Raw genomic sequence first — 16495 nt, forward strand, 5'->3', positions numbered from 1 at the left:
GGCAACAAACATTCTTCAGACCAGTGGGAGTACTTTTTAATCTTGTGTAAGAGCACAGCTTGCTTCAGAGGTGGAGAAAAACAACCAAATGTAGGCTTTAATCAAGTCCATGGCTGCCCATCACAGCTTCTGCAAGCGAGAAATCTGAGCAAACAAGTTTCTCCACTCAACTCACGATGTTCCACAGTGCAGCATCTAACCAGCTCTGTGTGAAATGTTAGATTAAGATGCTGTCGGAGAGGAAGATGGAGCTGGAGCGCCGGGTGCACGCCATGATCGAGGAGAACGAGCTGCTGCAGAACACGGTTGACAACCTCCGAGAGAGGACGCTGGTGCTTGAGAAGCAGCGCCACGAGAAGGACCTTCAGGTAATCCACATTAAAAGACTCTATAGCTTTTCAGGGGCTAAACAGTTGACCAAAAGATTTGATTCTGACAAGAGGTTGTTTTTTTACAAACCTGACGACTTCTGTCTTCTGAGATGTTTTGTCAAATGTGTTTATGGTATACTGAAGTTCAACATTAACCATTTCAAGACTTTTATTGAGAAGTACATTAAGTGCATGCAAAGTGTCAATCGGTTTTCAATATGATTACGGTAAATTAATGGAAATTTTCTGACAATAAATCCACAATTTCAACATTTTGATCTCTTTTTGCCTTGTTGATTCCATTCTTTATTCATGTCAGTGCTGTAAGTGAGCCCTCCTTATTGGACTTGAGCCAATGCCACACAGCAAAGGTTTCAGGGTCAGTATGACACAGATGTTCAACTTTTCTTATCTGAAAAGTCCTTATTCCAGATGTTTAAACAAGCCAATCAGAGCTTCACGAGAGAAAATAATCCTAGTTTTGATGCAAAGTGATGATGACGTGCTCCTTTCCTTGGACGTCTCTATAGTTACTCTAATAGCACCTGTTCTGCTCTCCTACTGCAAACACAATGAGTGAAATCATCAGTACTATTTTCCTAACTTTTATTAACTTTGCAATGTTTTCCATTTCATTTCATCCGATCACTCATCACATTAATCTAGACTCATGCAGAACGAGACCGTAAAGACTGAATCGGTAAACTTTGGAAAAAGATTTCAGTCAGCCTCAAAACTTTTGGCAACAACTGTACATCATAGACATGGTTGTATTATTCTCTCTCCAAGCAATTATTTTGCATGTTTTTCCAGACAGATGATAGTAGCAAGTCCAATGTTTTAACTGTTCTGTTATGTCAAGTTGCGACAAAGCCATTTGGAGCTTCAGGAGGTCCAGGCATCCCACAGACAACTGACAGCTAAGCTGGCAGAGCTAACGGAGGAGCACAGTCTTCAAACTCTCACCCCCCATCCGTCCAGCCTGCTATGTGAGATAGAGCAGAGCATGGAGCAGGAGGAGCAGGAGCAGGAGAGGGAACAGGTAGTCCTGACTGGACCAGTCTTGGTGTACCAATGCCTTCTGAAAGCATGGATCACTAACATCTAAACGCTTCCTGTTCAGCTGCGTCTACAACTGTGGGAGGCCTACTGCGAAGTTCGCTCGCTCTGTTCCCATCTGAGGGGAAACGATGTCACAGACTCAGCGCTGTCCACTGACTCCTCCATGGATGAATCCTCGGAGACATCGTCAGTCAAGGATGTACCTACAGGGAGCCTTCACACCAGCCTGTTAGAACTACGGAGGCTAACACAGAATCTGCTGGATGGAAATGAGTCTACGGTAAAGGATCGCAGCTAGCTTTTTGGCTCAAATTGTGCATTTTTCAAAAAAATGGAAACGAGCTCAATTTGGAGTAAAAAGGATCCTTAAGGATTCGTATGTTAGGTTGTCTGAAAAGACAACAAGTAGTTAATATCTTACCAGCAGTAGATAACTCTTTAGGTCTCATTTATTAGCATAAATCCAGATTAGTTGTGGCCACATAATAAAGATAATTGCTAGTCTGAGAGTGGCCCGGACCAAAGATGGCTTCTTAGAATAACACCCGTCTCAAAAACTGCAACTACTATGCTGTAAGAACAGAACTACAGTATAAAGTCATGTTTGATATAAAAATAAAGCCATGTACAAAGCATCAATTATGATATTGATTTACATAAGGACTTTAACATCCGGCAGTTTGACTGGAAATGCTTTACATGTTATGTTTCACACAGGAAGATCCATGGTGGCGCACCGCCTCCAGTCTCCATTCCCTATTTAAAAAATCATTAGGTTCTGTTCAATGCAAATGTGACAACCGTTTAATGGCTCATGAAATAGTATTTGCATATGCCAACATGATTTTTTTAAGACATAGAAGTCAGTAGAAGTCAATTTCTGTCTTGGCCTCTCTCTGATTAGCCATTAGCTTTAAGCCTCCAAGAGCAGCTAACCTCCAAAATCAAGATGCTGAGAGAGTTATCTACTGGAGGTAAGATAATCACGACTAATAACCTTTTAATAGAACTTAACTTAAAAAATCTCGAACCATCCCTGTATTGTAGCTTTACAAAGGGGTTTTCTCTAGCTGGCTGTTGTTCATTGAGCAACAGACGTGATTTTAACATTGAGGCGCCATGTAGACCCCATTTAGACATGTGTCAGTGTAAGTCTCTACATACCCCTGGTTTAGACCTGTATGATTCATCTAAAGCTGCCTGGTCTAAAACTGGTCTAAGCTTAGAGTGAGAATTAAAACATGGTATAGGCCAGAAAAAAAAGTCCATAAATCAAACAAAGATGATCAGAAACCTTAAACTCAAAGACAGCTTTGATTCAGCATGAATTATTTTCAGCATTTTTCAGTTAAGATATTGCAGCAATAATATCAATGTGTGTTAAGAGACTGCATGTGTTTTATTTATTTTAGCTGAAAATTCAGAAACATTATAAGAAATATGTCAGTATTAACATATCTGTACTGTACTTACGGAAAAAACATGCACATTAAACTTAAATGTCAATAAACATTTGCGCTAAACAGGCTGTGCGCTAACAATATCGTATCACCAGAGAAGATGCTCTGTTCCTTTTTACAACGGACTAATATTCGCTGGTCAGCATGAATCGTAATTTCTAAGCAGAACCACTTCACTCCTAATCAGCCTCAGCACCTCTATGGCTTTAAAGTTAGCGCACTGAATTTCCCTCATATCACAAAGATGATGCTGCGTTAACACAATGTCTCTGAGGGAAATGAAGAACAGAGTTTAACTTGCATTTTTAAAACAAAACTAAAAAATCAGTTCTCTACCAATGATATCAAAAACCATAAGCGGTACACTTGTTTAATCCTGGACTTTCAGTTAAGCCCAAAATGATTCCTACCCCTGGAGTATTTTGGTTTGAAATTATTTTCATTCAACCAAGAAATTTGTTCCTGTCTGAAATGAGACACTCACTCATGAAATACAGATGTATCTGTTTTTCATTTATATGTTATACAATAAATAGCATGTTAGAAATTATTATATTATCTCTAAAACCCTAAGAATGAATAATATTTACTGTTATTACAGCAATCAAACCCTTCTTAGAAAGCTAATGAGCTTTTTGCGTGTCTTAACTGGTATTGTGACAATGTATCTTTGGTGATGAGCTCCAAGTCTTTAAGGTTGGAAGGCCTCCTTGCCATCACCCAAGTCTTTGGCTCTGTCCTTAGATTCAAATCGCAGCTCGGGTTGGCCCCCTTCAAAATGTTAACATTACTTTCAGTCAGTAGAAAGATGTTGGTAAAATTAAGAGATTACTTTAAACCTAAATCTGCCATGGGTGTGAATAATTTTAGACTTAACTGCATATCTATAGCAATATTTTAACGACAGGTGACTTGAAGACTTTCAGTAGTGTGGTTGTGCAGCTAATCTAGTAAAGACAGTGTGCCGTGTTTCCGTTTTGTTTTTAAGTCAATATCAGCTGAAGAGATCCACACATATAATTAAGACATTTCTGTTTCACAGACCAAATACATCCTAATTTTGGCATAGACATTTAGAAAGTTTTTAGATATTGTGATTTGTTTTAACCTTAAAAAAATACTCACTGGGTTGTTTTCAGTGTTCTCTTTTCTTAATAAACTATAAATAATCTGATTGACTGATTTAACTGACCTGAAACATATTCACAATATTTTTGTTGGACTACCTTAAAAAACACAACTGATACGTGAGATGTTACTGTACACCTCCCCTGAGTTTGTGTTGTGAAATAGGTTTTGTTTCTTTCTGAAAGGGTTCTCGGCGCAGTGATGAGGAGGCTCTGGAGGAGCAGCTTAGGAAGTTAGGAGAAGAACTGCAGGAGGTCAGAGAGCTGTATGAATCGGAGCAGCACAAAACACGCAGCAATGAAGAGGAGCTGCTGCAGCTGCACAATCAGGTATCTGACTTCAGCTGCTCAACTTCACATTTTCACTGTGTTGCTTCTGGGGACGTTATGAAGGGAGTTTTGTGAGGTACAAGTTTGTTCTAAACATTTCCTACCAGTCAAGTTGAACATCAAGCCTCACTGTCTAAGGTCAAAGAATAGCAGAGATGATGGGAAACTCATGCATGATACAAGATAGGACATTACTTAAAAATTAATTTCACTCCACCAGGGCAACCTGTTTTCTTTTCTCTGCACAAAAACAAGTCCTGCAAACACTCGGCTGACGTCATCTACAGTTTAACTTGGTCAAACAATTATTTCACACATGAGCACCACTCTGTCTAACTGTGCCAACCGAGGTGTTTGGAATGCACAAAGCATTTATCTCTCAACTATGTTCCATCTTCCTGTGCAACCTCCAGATGGCGCTGCTGTCCGTTGAGATTTGCTCTCTCCGGGAAGAGAACGAGCGAATGAGGGCGATGGCAGATGTCCGAGAACCCAGTGAGCAGCTCCAGAGTGCCATCAGAGACAGGGACGAAGCCATTGCCAAGTAGGGTCAAACAAAGAACACACAAGACTGCACCTAAAGAAGCACCCCAACACATATAATGAAGATATAACAAGAAGTATTCATTTGCCCCTGTATGAATGTCACACAGTGTTGAAAAACTAAGAAGTCGAACAGCTTTAATTAACTAAACATGACCAACTTCGCTAACATGGTCCCTATAATATATTTTTACACCTGGGAATTGAATGACTGTTGTAACTGACAATATGATGCAAGACACACAAAACATTCACATTATTAGAAAGATTTCAAATTGATTACACTTTGGAAAATTGTACATGAAAACAAACACCACAGACTCCAATTCATCATTATATAATAAACTGAGAAGCAGTCAAAACAGAAATAAGTCAATAACCTAAGTATACCCCCAAAACCTCTAAGTGCATACAAAACATATAATACTATATAATTTAAAGGGGATATACTTTCCTCTTAAATAAATAGCTGCAGTCATGGATAAATCTGGAACCGACACTAATCTTTGGGGCCTCAGATTATGTACAGCACATTATTATATATACAAGTAAAATGTTGACTTGTTTGTGTTTAGAACATCTAGCAGTCTTCTTTATCAGTACCATTTTCAATATATTGCAGAGATCAAATTGAAAATGGGCATACACTGTGCCTTGCAAAATTATTTACAACATTTTAGTTTATGTTTACTTGGTTTTAGGGGCTAAATCCTCTGCAACTGAAACTCAAACAGTACTTTGCAAAATACAGCTTAAACTTTTCCACATTTGTTGAGTTACAACCACAAACTTCAGTGTATTTTATTGGGATTTTATGTGACAGATCAAAAGTGTGGCATGCATGTTTATTCCTTCTTCGGACTATATACTTTGTGAACCACCCTAACAGATGCCTTTTGGTATGTAACATCGGGCATCATACATCTAGACATGGACATTTTTATCCTTATTTTTATTTAATATTTCCAGACTTTGACTAGGCCATATGAACAGTTTTTTGTAATCTAAACCATTGCCTTGTGGCTCTGGCTATATGTTTCAAATCATTCTCTCTCTGGAAGGTGAACCTCTGCCTCAGTCTCAAGTCTTTTGTGTCCACAAACAGGTTTTGTTCCAGGATTGCCTCATGACCTCTGAACAATTCCTCCCTCCCTTTTTGAGAAACTCGTCTTCACAGCATGATGCTCCCACTGCCATGTTTTACCACAGGGATGGTGTGTTTAGGGTGATGTGCTTTCTAACTTCAACAAAACACAATCTGTTTTGCCTTTAGGTCAAAACCTTGAATTTAGGACTTATCTGACCACAGCTCCTTCTTGCTCTGTCTTCTGCATGGCTTTTGGTTAACACCAAGCATGATGTATGACTTTTTTTAAGCAATGGCTTTCTTTTTACTACTTTTCCATAAAGGCCAGTTGTTGTTTTTTTTGTTGTTGTGCACAACTAACAGTGGTCCTGTAAACAGCTTCTCCCATCTGAGCTGAGGATCTCTGCAGCTCCTCTATTTTTACAATGGCGACAGTGGCAACAGTGTTAGAGGTTTGTCCTGTAACCGGTGGGTTGCCAATTTGAACCCCCACTCTGTTTGTCTCAGTTGTCATGTCCTTGGGCGAGACACCTCACCTGCCTTGCCTGCTGAAGGTGGGCAGAGGGTGAGGTGGCGCCAATTGAATGGCAGCTTCACTTCTGTCAGTCTGTCCCATGGCAGCTGTGGCTACAGTTTAGCTTATTACTGTCGGTGTGTGGATAAATGGGTGGATGACTGATTGTTGTGTAAAGCCCTTTGGGGTCTCTTGATAAAGCGCTATACAAGTGCAGGCCATTGACCATTTCAATGGATATCTTGGCTGCGTCTCTATTTTCTAATGTCTTAGTCGGTGTGCAGTTCTACCACACTCTGTTTCTGTTTTCACATGACAGACTGAACAGTGTTGTTTGTTTTATAACCTTAACCCTGCTTTTAACATCTTCACAACATCATCCCTGCAGTTGTTTCTATAATGAAACAAATTCACATATAGATGGACCCTATTTACTAACTAAACAACTCCTGAACTGTAGTTGCACTGGATTTTATTTAGGGTTATCAGACTATCGAGCCCTGAGTAGAAACGCATGCCACACTTTTCAGAATCCTGTTTGTAAAAAGAATTCAAAGCCACATATTTTCCTTTTACTTCACAACTATGCACTACTTTGCGTTGGTCTATCACATGTTATGTGACTCAATGTAAAAGTGGACATAAATACTTTGGCAAGGTTCTGTATGTTTAAAAACATCTAATATTTAACATTTGCATGTTAGCCTTTGTTGCTTCAATTGAAGTTATATCTGTGTCATATTTTAATTGCAAAAAGCACACATTCCCAAGTCATTTTCAAACAAAGCATGTACTTTTGTCTTTGCATATGTAAAGATGCTGGTGCCTATGTTGACAGTTCACATGGGTGACTGTGGCTCAGTAGGAAGAGTAGTTGTCTTGCAATCAGAAGGTTGTGGGTTCGATTCCAGCTTCCTCCTGCCATATGTCGATGTGTCGATCTGCGTATCGGTGTATGAATGTGTGAGCGTTAGTGAGTGCGATTGGGTGAATGTGGCGCTAGTGTAAAGTGCTTTGAGCGGTCTGTATGACTGGAAAAGCGCTATATAAGTTCAGTCCATTTACCATTTACATGTTTGTGTGTTGCAGGAAGAAAGCTGTGGAAATGGAGTTGGCTAAATGTAAAATAGACATCATGTCTCTAAACAGCCAACTTCTGGACGCCATCCAGCAGAAGCTCAACCTGTCACAGCAACTGGAGGCTTGGCAGGTGGGTCAGAGAACAAAGGAGCAGCTTCTTTTCAAGCAAGCTCTATTCTGTGTTTATAGTTTAACTCAACCTGTTCAGGCAGCTTTAGGTGATCACCATTTGAGTGAAATGAGACTAACCCTCCACATTGCGATTCCCTTCCTCTAACTTGTCTCGTATCGGCATATTTAACTTAAAGCATCTAACAGAATCTCTGCAGACACCCTAAAGCACTTGTTTACTTGCTGTGTATAATGGAGCACAGTAGGGAAACATGCTACTGTGTCACTTTGTTCCTCCTCCTTCCCCCTCCCTCATCTGTAACAAGCAGCTCTTTCCTCTCTTCTCCCTGCCCACAGTTTGCCTCCTCAGGGCTCTTTACTGTTTGGCTCTTGTGGTTTCTGATCTAGTGGCCTTTCTGAACTTCAGTACCACCCTGTCCCCCCTGTGGTACCTCCCCCCTCCTGCCTTTGAGGTGAGCCCTGAGCTGCACCATCTCACCTTCTCACTGCTCTAACCCGACCATGCCATGCTGAGTCATTTCATGCCAAAGTTACCTGACTCTGAAGATATGCTCATTGAAGCTTTCTGTCTCTGAACCATTAACCCACAACTAGAACCATCCAAGTCTTCACCCTTCCTGTTCCACCTCCCACTTGGCTCTCTCATGCAACACTTTACTTTTGTTTAAAGACTGGGCTGGGATCATCTTAACTGATGTATGAGAGCATCAAATAGACCCCATTTTAGTCACAATTCAGTGACACGTGGTTATATTTATGCTGCTTTAAATATTAGCTGGCACTGAATGTATTTCTGTTGTGGGAAAATGTGTTTTTATTTGCTAAGTATTTATTTTTATTTGGGCAATCAAAGGTTTCCAGCCCGATGTAGCAGCTTGTCAGAGCCCTCTGGTAAAAGTTGTCCATAAAGAATCACAGTATAATTATTAGAGAATAATTGAACTTCTTTTTTAAGTATGAACATGTCAAATAAAGAAACTGAAAAATTTAAATAGATAAATCTTTATAAATATTTGTGGAAAATGTGTTTATGAAAAACTCCTCAAATGGCAACAGGTGAAAACGTGAAAACTTGAAATGTTGAAAAGGATATGAACTTTCCCAGTGAGCATGTTTTTGATGAAAATATGTCTAAACAGTGAAAAGTAAGGTAAATAAGGACAAAACGTAGCAGTCAGGGGCTACCGATAAACGGCATCTTTTATTAACTGATGATTATCAGAGGTACCAGTTCTATAAAGCAGGAGTTTAGGCAGTTTGCAGATCTGGAGGATGAATGCAGATGAGTGTTAACACGAAGCCAAGATACAAAGATATCAACCTTGACACTTGAAAAGCTGCTGTTGCTACCTATCAATAAGGGAGAGGACTTTAAGGCAATTTCCAGACAATATGAAGTCCAATGATTCTACAGTAAGAAACATGATTCACGAGGAAAAAGGTTAAAGAGGGGAGTTGCCAATTTTCCCAGGAGTGGGGAACCCAGCAAATTCACACCAAGATCAGACTGTGCAATGTTTAGAGAAATGCAAAAAAAACCAAGAGAGCTCCATCCTAGACTCTACAGGCCTCAGCATGTTCAAGGTTATTGTTTAGAAATGTCCAGTTTGGCTTTTCTGAAAGGCCATGAGAATGCTTCTTCTTCCTTAAAGAACAAAGGAGCACGATTTAGTTTGCAAAGTTGCATCTATATGAAAAATCAAACTACTGGACAATGAAACCAAAGCAGACTTCTTTGACCATAATACACAGCGGCATGTTCACAGAAAAGCATATCAGCACAGTCACCTACAACCAACTGTCTGGCATGGTGATGGAGGTGTGATGATTGGGAAAGATTTGCTACCACAGGACCTGGACACCTTGAACTACTCTATGTACCAAACCATTCTAGTTTGGTCAAAGATATGACTAAAACCTGACCTCAGCAGCAAATTTATGATAGATTGGCTGAAAAAAGAAAAACTCAGGTGTTGCAATGACCTAGCCAAAGTCCAGACCTCAAACCTGATTAAACTGCTGTGGTGGGACCTTTGATATAAATACAATTAACAACAATGGACACAATAATTGGGCCAACGTTCTTACACAATGATGTGAAAGACTGATAAAACCACATATAATACAACTACTACAACCTTATTGCTGCGTTCTTATTTAACCCAACTTCTGACTTTCACTTGAACTCAATGTAATGTATGTTGACTTCTTGTTTTAGTATTTCTTGAATTATACTAAATAAAATTAAAATGATCTCTGTTTAAAGTATAAAGCAGTTAACTTGATCGGGCCCAGTCTTGCCTACAACCTTCCACATCTCATTGCCAACACTGGTGCTATCTGTGTTAGATTTCTCTTTGGTTTTCTTCTTTCATTCACTTTGCTGTGTCTGGCTTCAGGATGACATGCACAGAGTGATTGACCAGCAGCTGATGGACAAGCACCAGGATGAGTGGCGCTCGGTCCATGCCTCGCTGTCCGGGTCATCAAGGAGTCAGTCCCCAAGACGAGCTCGCCGCATCTCTGATCGGGACAAGAGACTTTTCTCTTTTTTCAAAAAGAGCTGAGCCCTGTTGGACTGACCCAAAGCACAGTAGAGATACACAGAGAAAGACGAGGTGAGGGACATGGAGGGAGTCCATGGGTATCAGCACAGCCAAAGACAGGCAGTGGTACACGCTGATGTTTGAGGGTGAGGATCATTTTGCACTTTATCTGTCCCATATCTCTGCTCCTTGCTGAATGAAAATAAATGAATGAAAAGAACAAAACTTCCCAGAGGCTTTGGCTCAGCACCTCGACCCCCCCCCAAACGAGTGCTTGCTTTCTGGTCTTACAGAGCAGGACAGGGTCACAAAGTTTACCTCCATAGAGGAAGGTTTCCTTGCTTGTGAATGAAGTGTAGTGCCTACAAACCCCACTGCCAACTCTGTAGAGGTGGAACCCAATGTTACAGTATGCATCCTAGTTATTATGGTAGAGTTCAGAGTTAGAGAATGAAGAGAAGGCTGGCAGTGATTGTCTGAGCACGCACAGTGATAGGGAGTCTCTCAGGTCTATTCATTTGTCAGGGAAATATGGGCAACAGCTTTATCTAAGTAGCAAGGTGTGGTCAACATATCTTATAAAGGTGAATTCCCAAGCAGGTTAAGCGGAATAAAAGGATAATTTTCCATTCATCCAAGCATTCATCAACATTGGGGACAAATTATGGGCATTTTGAAAATTATATAAATAAAAGATCAAAACAAAACGTCTTTCTTAAAGAAAGAAATCTCTGAACATTTTAGCTATGTTAGCTATTTGTTTCAAATGCAGCAGATTTTAAACTGAGTTTATTTGCTGTAATTAGGACAACTCTGGTTTGCTAAAACACGCAATTCCAAAACATTTTTTCTCGCAAAACAATTAAAGAAAAGAGAATATGTTTATTAAATTTCACCATCCTCAGCATGTTTACTTCAAAACAATCAAGGTATGTTTCAATGACTTGCGGCTTTTTGCAATACTGTTGAAAGTGAAATGTTACAACTGACCCAGTTTGCTGCATCAGACTCAGGGGTTAGTTGTAACCCTTGCAGAAAAACTCTGCAGGGTCTTAAAAAGTATTAAAAAGTCTTCATTTTATTTACCTCTATTTTAGTCTTAAAAGGTCTTAAGCCACATTCCCCATTTCATGTTAAGCTGGTGCCTTTGTTCAATCATTGCTACCTGCTTTGAGTTTTCTTTTTCATCTATGGCATTTATTTATTGCAGATGCTATAATTCTGGCTGGCAAATATAGGTATTGTTACACTCTGACTAAAGTACAAAGCACCTTGATTCAGGGCAGTAAACAGCCCTGTTAGAAGGAACTTAAGGCCAAACAGCCTCATGGTGGACCTCTGGAAAAATCCTCCTCCGAAACCTGTCCTCTTATAGTTTATTTAGGGACATAAATCAAAATGCTCCTATTAGTTATGTATGACCAGATCCTTTGTCATGAAAAAGTTGTAAATTTAACAAAGTTTGGCTTGAAATTAGGGATTTTATTCACAGACTGAAACCATTAGTTGCAGTAATGAAAAATATTCTATCCTGTATTTGAAGCAGTTGAAGCTTGATAACCCCACAGGACTGGAATCACAACGTCTATTCAATGTACTTCTATTTTTAACTAACTAAAATGTAAGCTATTAGTTTAAAAAGTTATTCTGTCTAAAATCTGATTTATAATGGTCTCAAAAAGCCTTCAGTTTAACTAGAACCCTAAATGCTGTACCTGAGTGTTCATTCATTCAATTCAAATCTATCTAGACTCCATTTGAGACGCTGTATTAAACTGCCCATTAACCCCCTTTTATCTATTTATCATGACTCGATAATACATAGATGGTTAATGACCATATGTATCTGTTGATTCGTTGCTTCTTATGTATAATGAGTTAAGTCTCCATATTTCACAATTTAAACCAGAACAGTAAAACTTGTCCATTTTCTACCATTCACCTGTTTAAAAATACTTGTATTGATTCTTTCATCTATTAATTTTTTTATAATTATTATTCTATTCATTTATTTTTATAAAAGATAATTATTCCTTTATTTAGTAACTTGATTCCTATTCGTTTTAATGTGCTTTTTCCTGTTGAACCTCTAATATAGTGTTTTATTAAATACTACAATTGATTCATTCTTAGTAGGCTTAATTGGAACATTCTGTAACAGCTTACCCCAACGTAGTAAATTAGGATTGCTATGTTTTTCAAGTCTGTCCTAATTTGCAGGCAGAAAAACTTTACTATATACCACAAATACCATCAGTGGATCATCCATTGAGGTCGGCATTTGGAAATTCAGAATTGCGAAGAAAGAAAAATCTTTCGCCACGCTGAAACCCTCAGCTCAAATAGGTCTCGGTTGAAGCAAAAGAAGGAAAATGAAACGACAGCTTTTCAGTTTGTGCTGTGTTGTGTGTAGCTCAAGAAACTCTTCATGCCCGCCCCTGACAGATGAATAAACCTTTGTTTGGGTGGTAGAACCTTTTAAACCTCTCTTGTTGGTATTGTTTTCCAACTGTTCACATCATAGAAAATTTACAAGTTATGTACATCAGCCTGACAAGGAGTTAGAACTTACCATTAAGAAACATAGCTGCAAATTTTATTTGCTAAAAGGCATGTCAGTGTACCACAACTCCACTAAACCTCCTTTGCAGTTGTCAGCATCCAATTTGAAGGTTTGCATTCAGTCCTATTAGAGATAGTCTACCTCCATTCTTTATGCTTCAATGCTTCAGAGGCACTTTGATTTCTTAGCTTGCGGGCTTCCACACTGGGGGACATATCTGACTCCATTAGTGAAACAGAATGAGGTGAGCTCAGATCTTTGAGCACGGATGATTTTCAGTGTGGCACATTACTGTCTCATCTCTGTCTGTTTGAGCTTATGTTTAATGAAGCTGTGCAAACCTATGCAGATGTCTTCACGTCATCTCAGCTGGTTGTTGGGAAGGATCAACCCAAAGAATGATTTTTATAAAAATGACAAATCGGTTTGGATGAAACTGATATATTTATAAGAAAAAGTATACTTTTTTGACTGAAAATCTTTTTGTAGAAATACATATATCTGTATAATGTCGATGAGTTTGGTCAACTGAAATTAATTTAATGGAGCAGGCATCTTTTGCTTTCTTTTTCTCTCTTTTTTTGTGGTCTGGTGCTGCACGATGAGTAAAATTTCATAAAACTTCATAAAACTTCAGCTTCATTCATATTCTTTACAAATATGAGAAAATGTACTGGACCTAAAAAAGGAACAAATAAGTTTCACTGAAAGTTACAGACCATATTCTCTAAAAAGTCTGCATTTCTAAATGGTCCTTAAAATATATTTACCTCTGTAATGGTTTGTAAACAGCTGCTGTTTACTTTATAATTCTTATAAAATAGTTAAAGAGAAAATGAAGAAAGTCCCTTTGGTAAAGGGTTGTAAACAGCTCGCTAGCCTTTGTATATTAGCATCATTATGAATGTTACCACCTACACTCAAAGCTTTAAAACTGTAGTGCTTTGATGTTTCAGGGATAAAGCCTGGCTAGCTGTCTTCCTGGGTTTACAGCAAAGCTAGGCTAGCTCAGTTAAACACAAAGGCCGCTGTTACGAATAAACAACACTAAAAGTTAAGCATGGTCATTTATGGGGCCTGTGATTTTCACCTTTTAGGAAGCAAATATTTCATTTGTTATTGGTAATAACATAAAATTAAAAGGCGGTTCAAGATTTTTGGAACTGAGGTTCTGTTAAAAATATATAAGCAGTCAATATCTTATCTGCGGTAGATAACTTTCTGTGTCTCCATTAAGCATAAATCGAGATCACTTGGTCCTAGAAGACTGAAGCTAACGGTCAGTCTGGAAAGAGGCAAGACCAAAGCTGACTTCTACCTCTATCTCTATCTCTTTGTCAAATTACAAAACCTTTGAAGCTGTTTCGCGAATACTTTTTAATTGACCTCTAAGCCGCTGGAATGGTCATTTACACAGATAATTATTTACAAAGGAACTAGAGATAGGAGGCCGTGCAACAACAATTATCGGCCTCTGTGAGGTATATACTGAGAACAGAACATGTAAAGCTTTTTTCGGTACACAAGTACCTAATAAAAAGGTAAGGTATAACAAATAAAAATAGTGTCCACTAAAACTGCTGTAACATTTTTCCTTTTTATATCACGCAGTTCCTCGGACTGGAACTATTGACATGCTCAGTTTTCAGTGCCCACTGGCACTGCACCGTATGCAACTTCCATTTTGGGTCTAAATAATCAACTTTTTTTTTAAAGGTCCATCGCATTCACATAAACCTCTGTGATGTTTTTGAAATAAAATTAGTTTTAAGACGTCAGGAGTTTCCTTTGATCTTGGCTGTTCTTGAACTAGCCATTAACTTTACCATCTAAGATCAAATAATCTGGATGTGTTAGTAAATGAAGACACAGAAAGACAAATGTACTGCATGTAAATTAATAAGTACATTTAACACAACTTCACTACAGAAATCAACAGTCCCTTTAAAGAGCCTTTTCAAGAGAAAAGAAATAAACCAGCAGATTACTTCCAGGGCTTATTCAAAACAGTGATCAATCACTTGATGTAAGAAATTATTCACATAAGCTAGATTATGTTAGAGTTACGATTATCAATATTGTCCAGGTAAGACAGTTTCCTACAAAAACTGGAAACTATTTCTCTTTAAGGTAAAGCTTGATGGCAAATTTAGCCCAATTAAAAGAAACTGTACCTTTAAACAGGAATTCATGGCATAATGTAATACTAGCAAGCAGAAATGATCACATCCATATTCACTGTCAGTGTTTTTATGTTGCGAATGACAGTAGCTTATTTCCATTTTAAATATTAAAAAATAAATAAATAATAAAAATAAATAAATAGCTGACACTGATAAAACATGTTGGAGTCAGTTCTGGGATTGATAAGCCCTACCAGAACCAAACTTGAGTTCACATATGTTACAAAATCAAACTGTATCATATTTGATTCTGTTGACATAATTCTGATGTAAATGGTGTCTCTGTTTCCTGGTTGACTTTGTCTCTGCCACTGCAGACTGAATGAATTCAGTCCCCATCTAAAAAACATGTGTGTGTCTCTCTGTGTCTGGCTGGACATCCTGATGCTGCCACCATAGATTTAAGTGTGTGTTGCAGTGGCAGGCACAGACATCCTACTGAGTGTGTTTCTGTTACTTGTCTGTCTTTGGTCGGATGTTTTTTTGGAATCTAGTGGTTTTCGGTGGGCTCATTGTGCTCCGTGTGAGTGCTTCCATTCACCACTGACTAACGGCACTGTTTTAGTTACAAAATACTTCAAACTATTCAAAATATTTTTCATGCAATTTTCTTAGCATCCTTGTTTTGTACGAATAAACTCTTTACAATCCTCGTGTCTCGGGTCTTATTGAGCTGGAATCTCTCTGTTTGTGGTTCCTACAATCGGACAAAAAAAGACTGCTGATCCATTTAATCTTTCTGCTCAATTACAAAAACAGAGATTTAGATTAGGTGGGACTTAGATTGGGTTGGGGGGCTTTTGGCTCTGTGTCTCACTCTGTGCCTCTTTGACCTGGGGGCTGCTGTTTGTGTGCCTTGCTGGTGACCTACTTTTGTGCTGGGCGTATGGGTGCCCTGGGTGAGGCTTTATGGCTGGCTGCCTGGGACTGCTCCGGCCAGGTCCACCTGCCCTTTGCTGCTCTTAGGTGCTGTGGATTGCTGGCCTTCTACCATTCTCACCACACTTACAAATATACAGGTCCTTCTCCAAATATTAGCATATTGTGATAAAGTTCATTATTTTCCATAATGTAATGATAAAAATTTAACATTCATATATTTTAGATTCATTGCACACTAACTGAAATATTTCAGGTCTTTTATTGTCTTAATATGGATGATTTTGGCATACAGCTCATGAAAACCCAAAATTCCTATCTCACAAAATTAGCATATTTCATCCGACCAAAAAAAGAAAAGTGTTTTTAATACCAAAAACGTCAACCTTCAAATAATCATGTACAGTTATGCACTCAATACTTGGTCGGGAATCCTTTGGCAGAAATGACTGCGTCAATGCGGCGTGGCATGGAGGCAATCAGCCTGTGGCACTGCTGAGGTCTTATGGAGGCCCAGGATGCTTCGATAGCGGCCTTTAGCTCATCCAGAGTGTTGGGTCTTGAGTCTCTCAATGTTCTCTTCACAATATCAGGTCAGGAGAGTTGGCAGGCCAATTG

At 38.8% G+C, this 16495-nt stretch overlaps 1 protein-coding gene across 4 annotated transcripts in view; it reads left to right on the forward strand.

Moving 5' to 3' along the window:
• Positions 1-15648, forward strand: part of bicdl1 (BICD family like cargo adaptor 1) — a 34975-nt gene extending 19327 nt beyond the window's left edge. For 3 of the 4 annotated variants that reach the window (XM_047382203.1, XM_047382204.1, XM_047382206.1), the window contains 7 exons: positions 222-368; positions 1234-1413; positions 1495-1713; positions 4207-4350; positions 4764-4894; positions 7584-7704; positions 10106-15648. In XM_047382203.1, coding sequence (XP_047238159.1) covers positions 222-368; positions 1234-1413; positions 1495-1713; positions 4207-4350; positions 4764-4894; positions 7584-7704; positions 10106-10273 — 1110 coding nt within the window. In that variant the 3' untranslated portion in view covers positions 10274-15648. Of the gene's footprint in view, positions 1-221; positions 369-1233; positions 1414-1494; positions 1714-4206; positions 4351-4763; positions 4895-7583; positions 7705-8042; positions 8159-10105 lie in introns of all 4 variants that reach the window. The other variant, XR_007040711.1, reaches the window with a different exon arrangement.
• Positions 15649-16495: the final 847 nt, after the last annotated feature.

Source organism: Girardinichthys multiradiatus, chromosome 12 (genome assembly GCF_021462225.1).
Source record: "Girardinichthys multiradiatus isolate DD_20200921_A chromosome 12, DD_fGirMul_XY1, whole genome shotgun sequence".
In the NCBI taxonomy this organism is placed as follows: Eukaryota; Metazoa; Chordata; class Actinopteri; order Cyprinodontiformes; family Goodeidae; genus Girardinichthys; species Girardinichthys multiradiatus.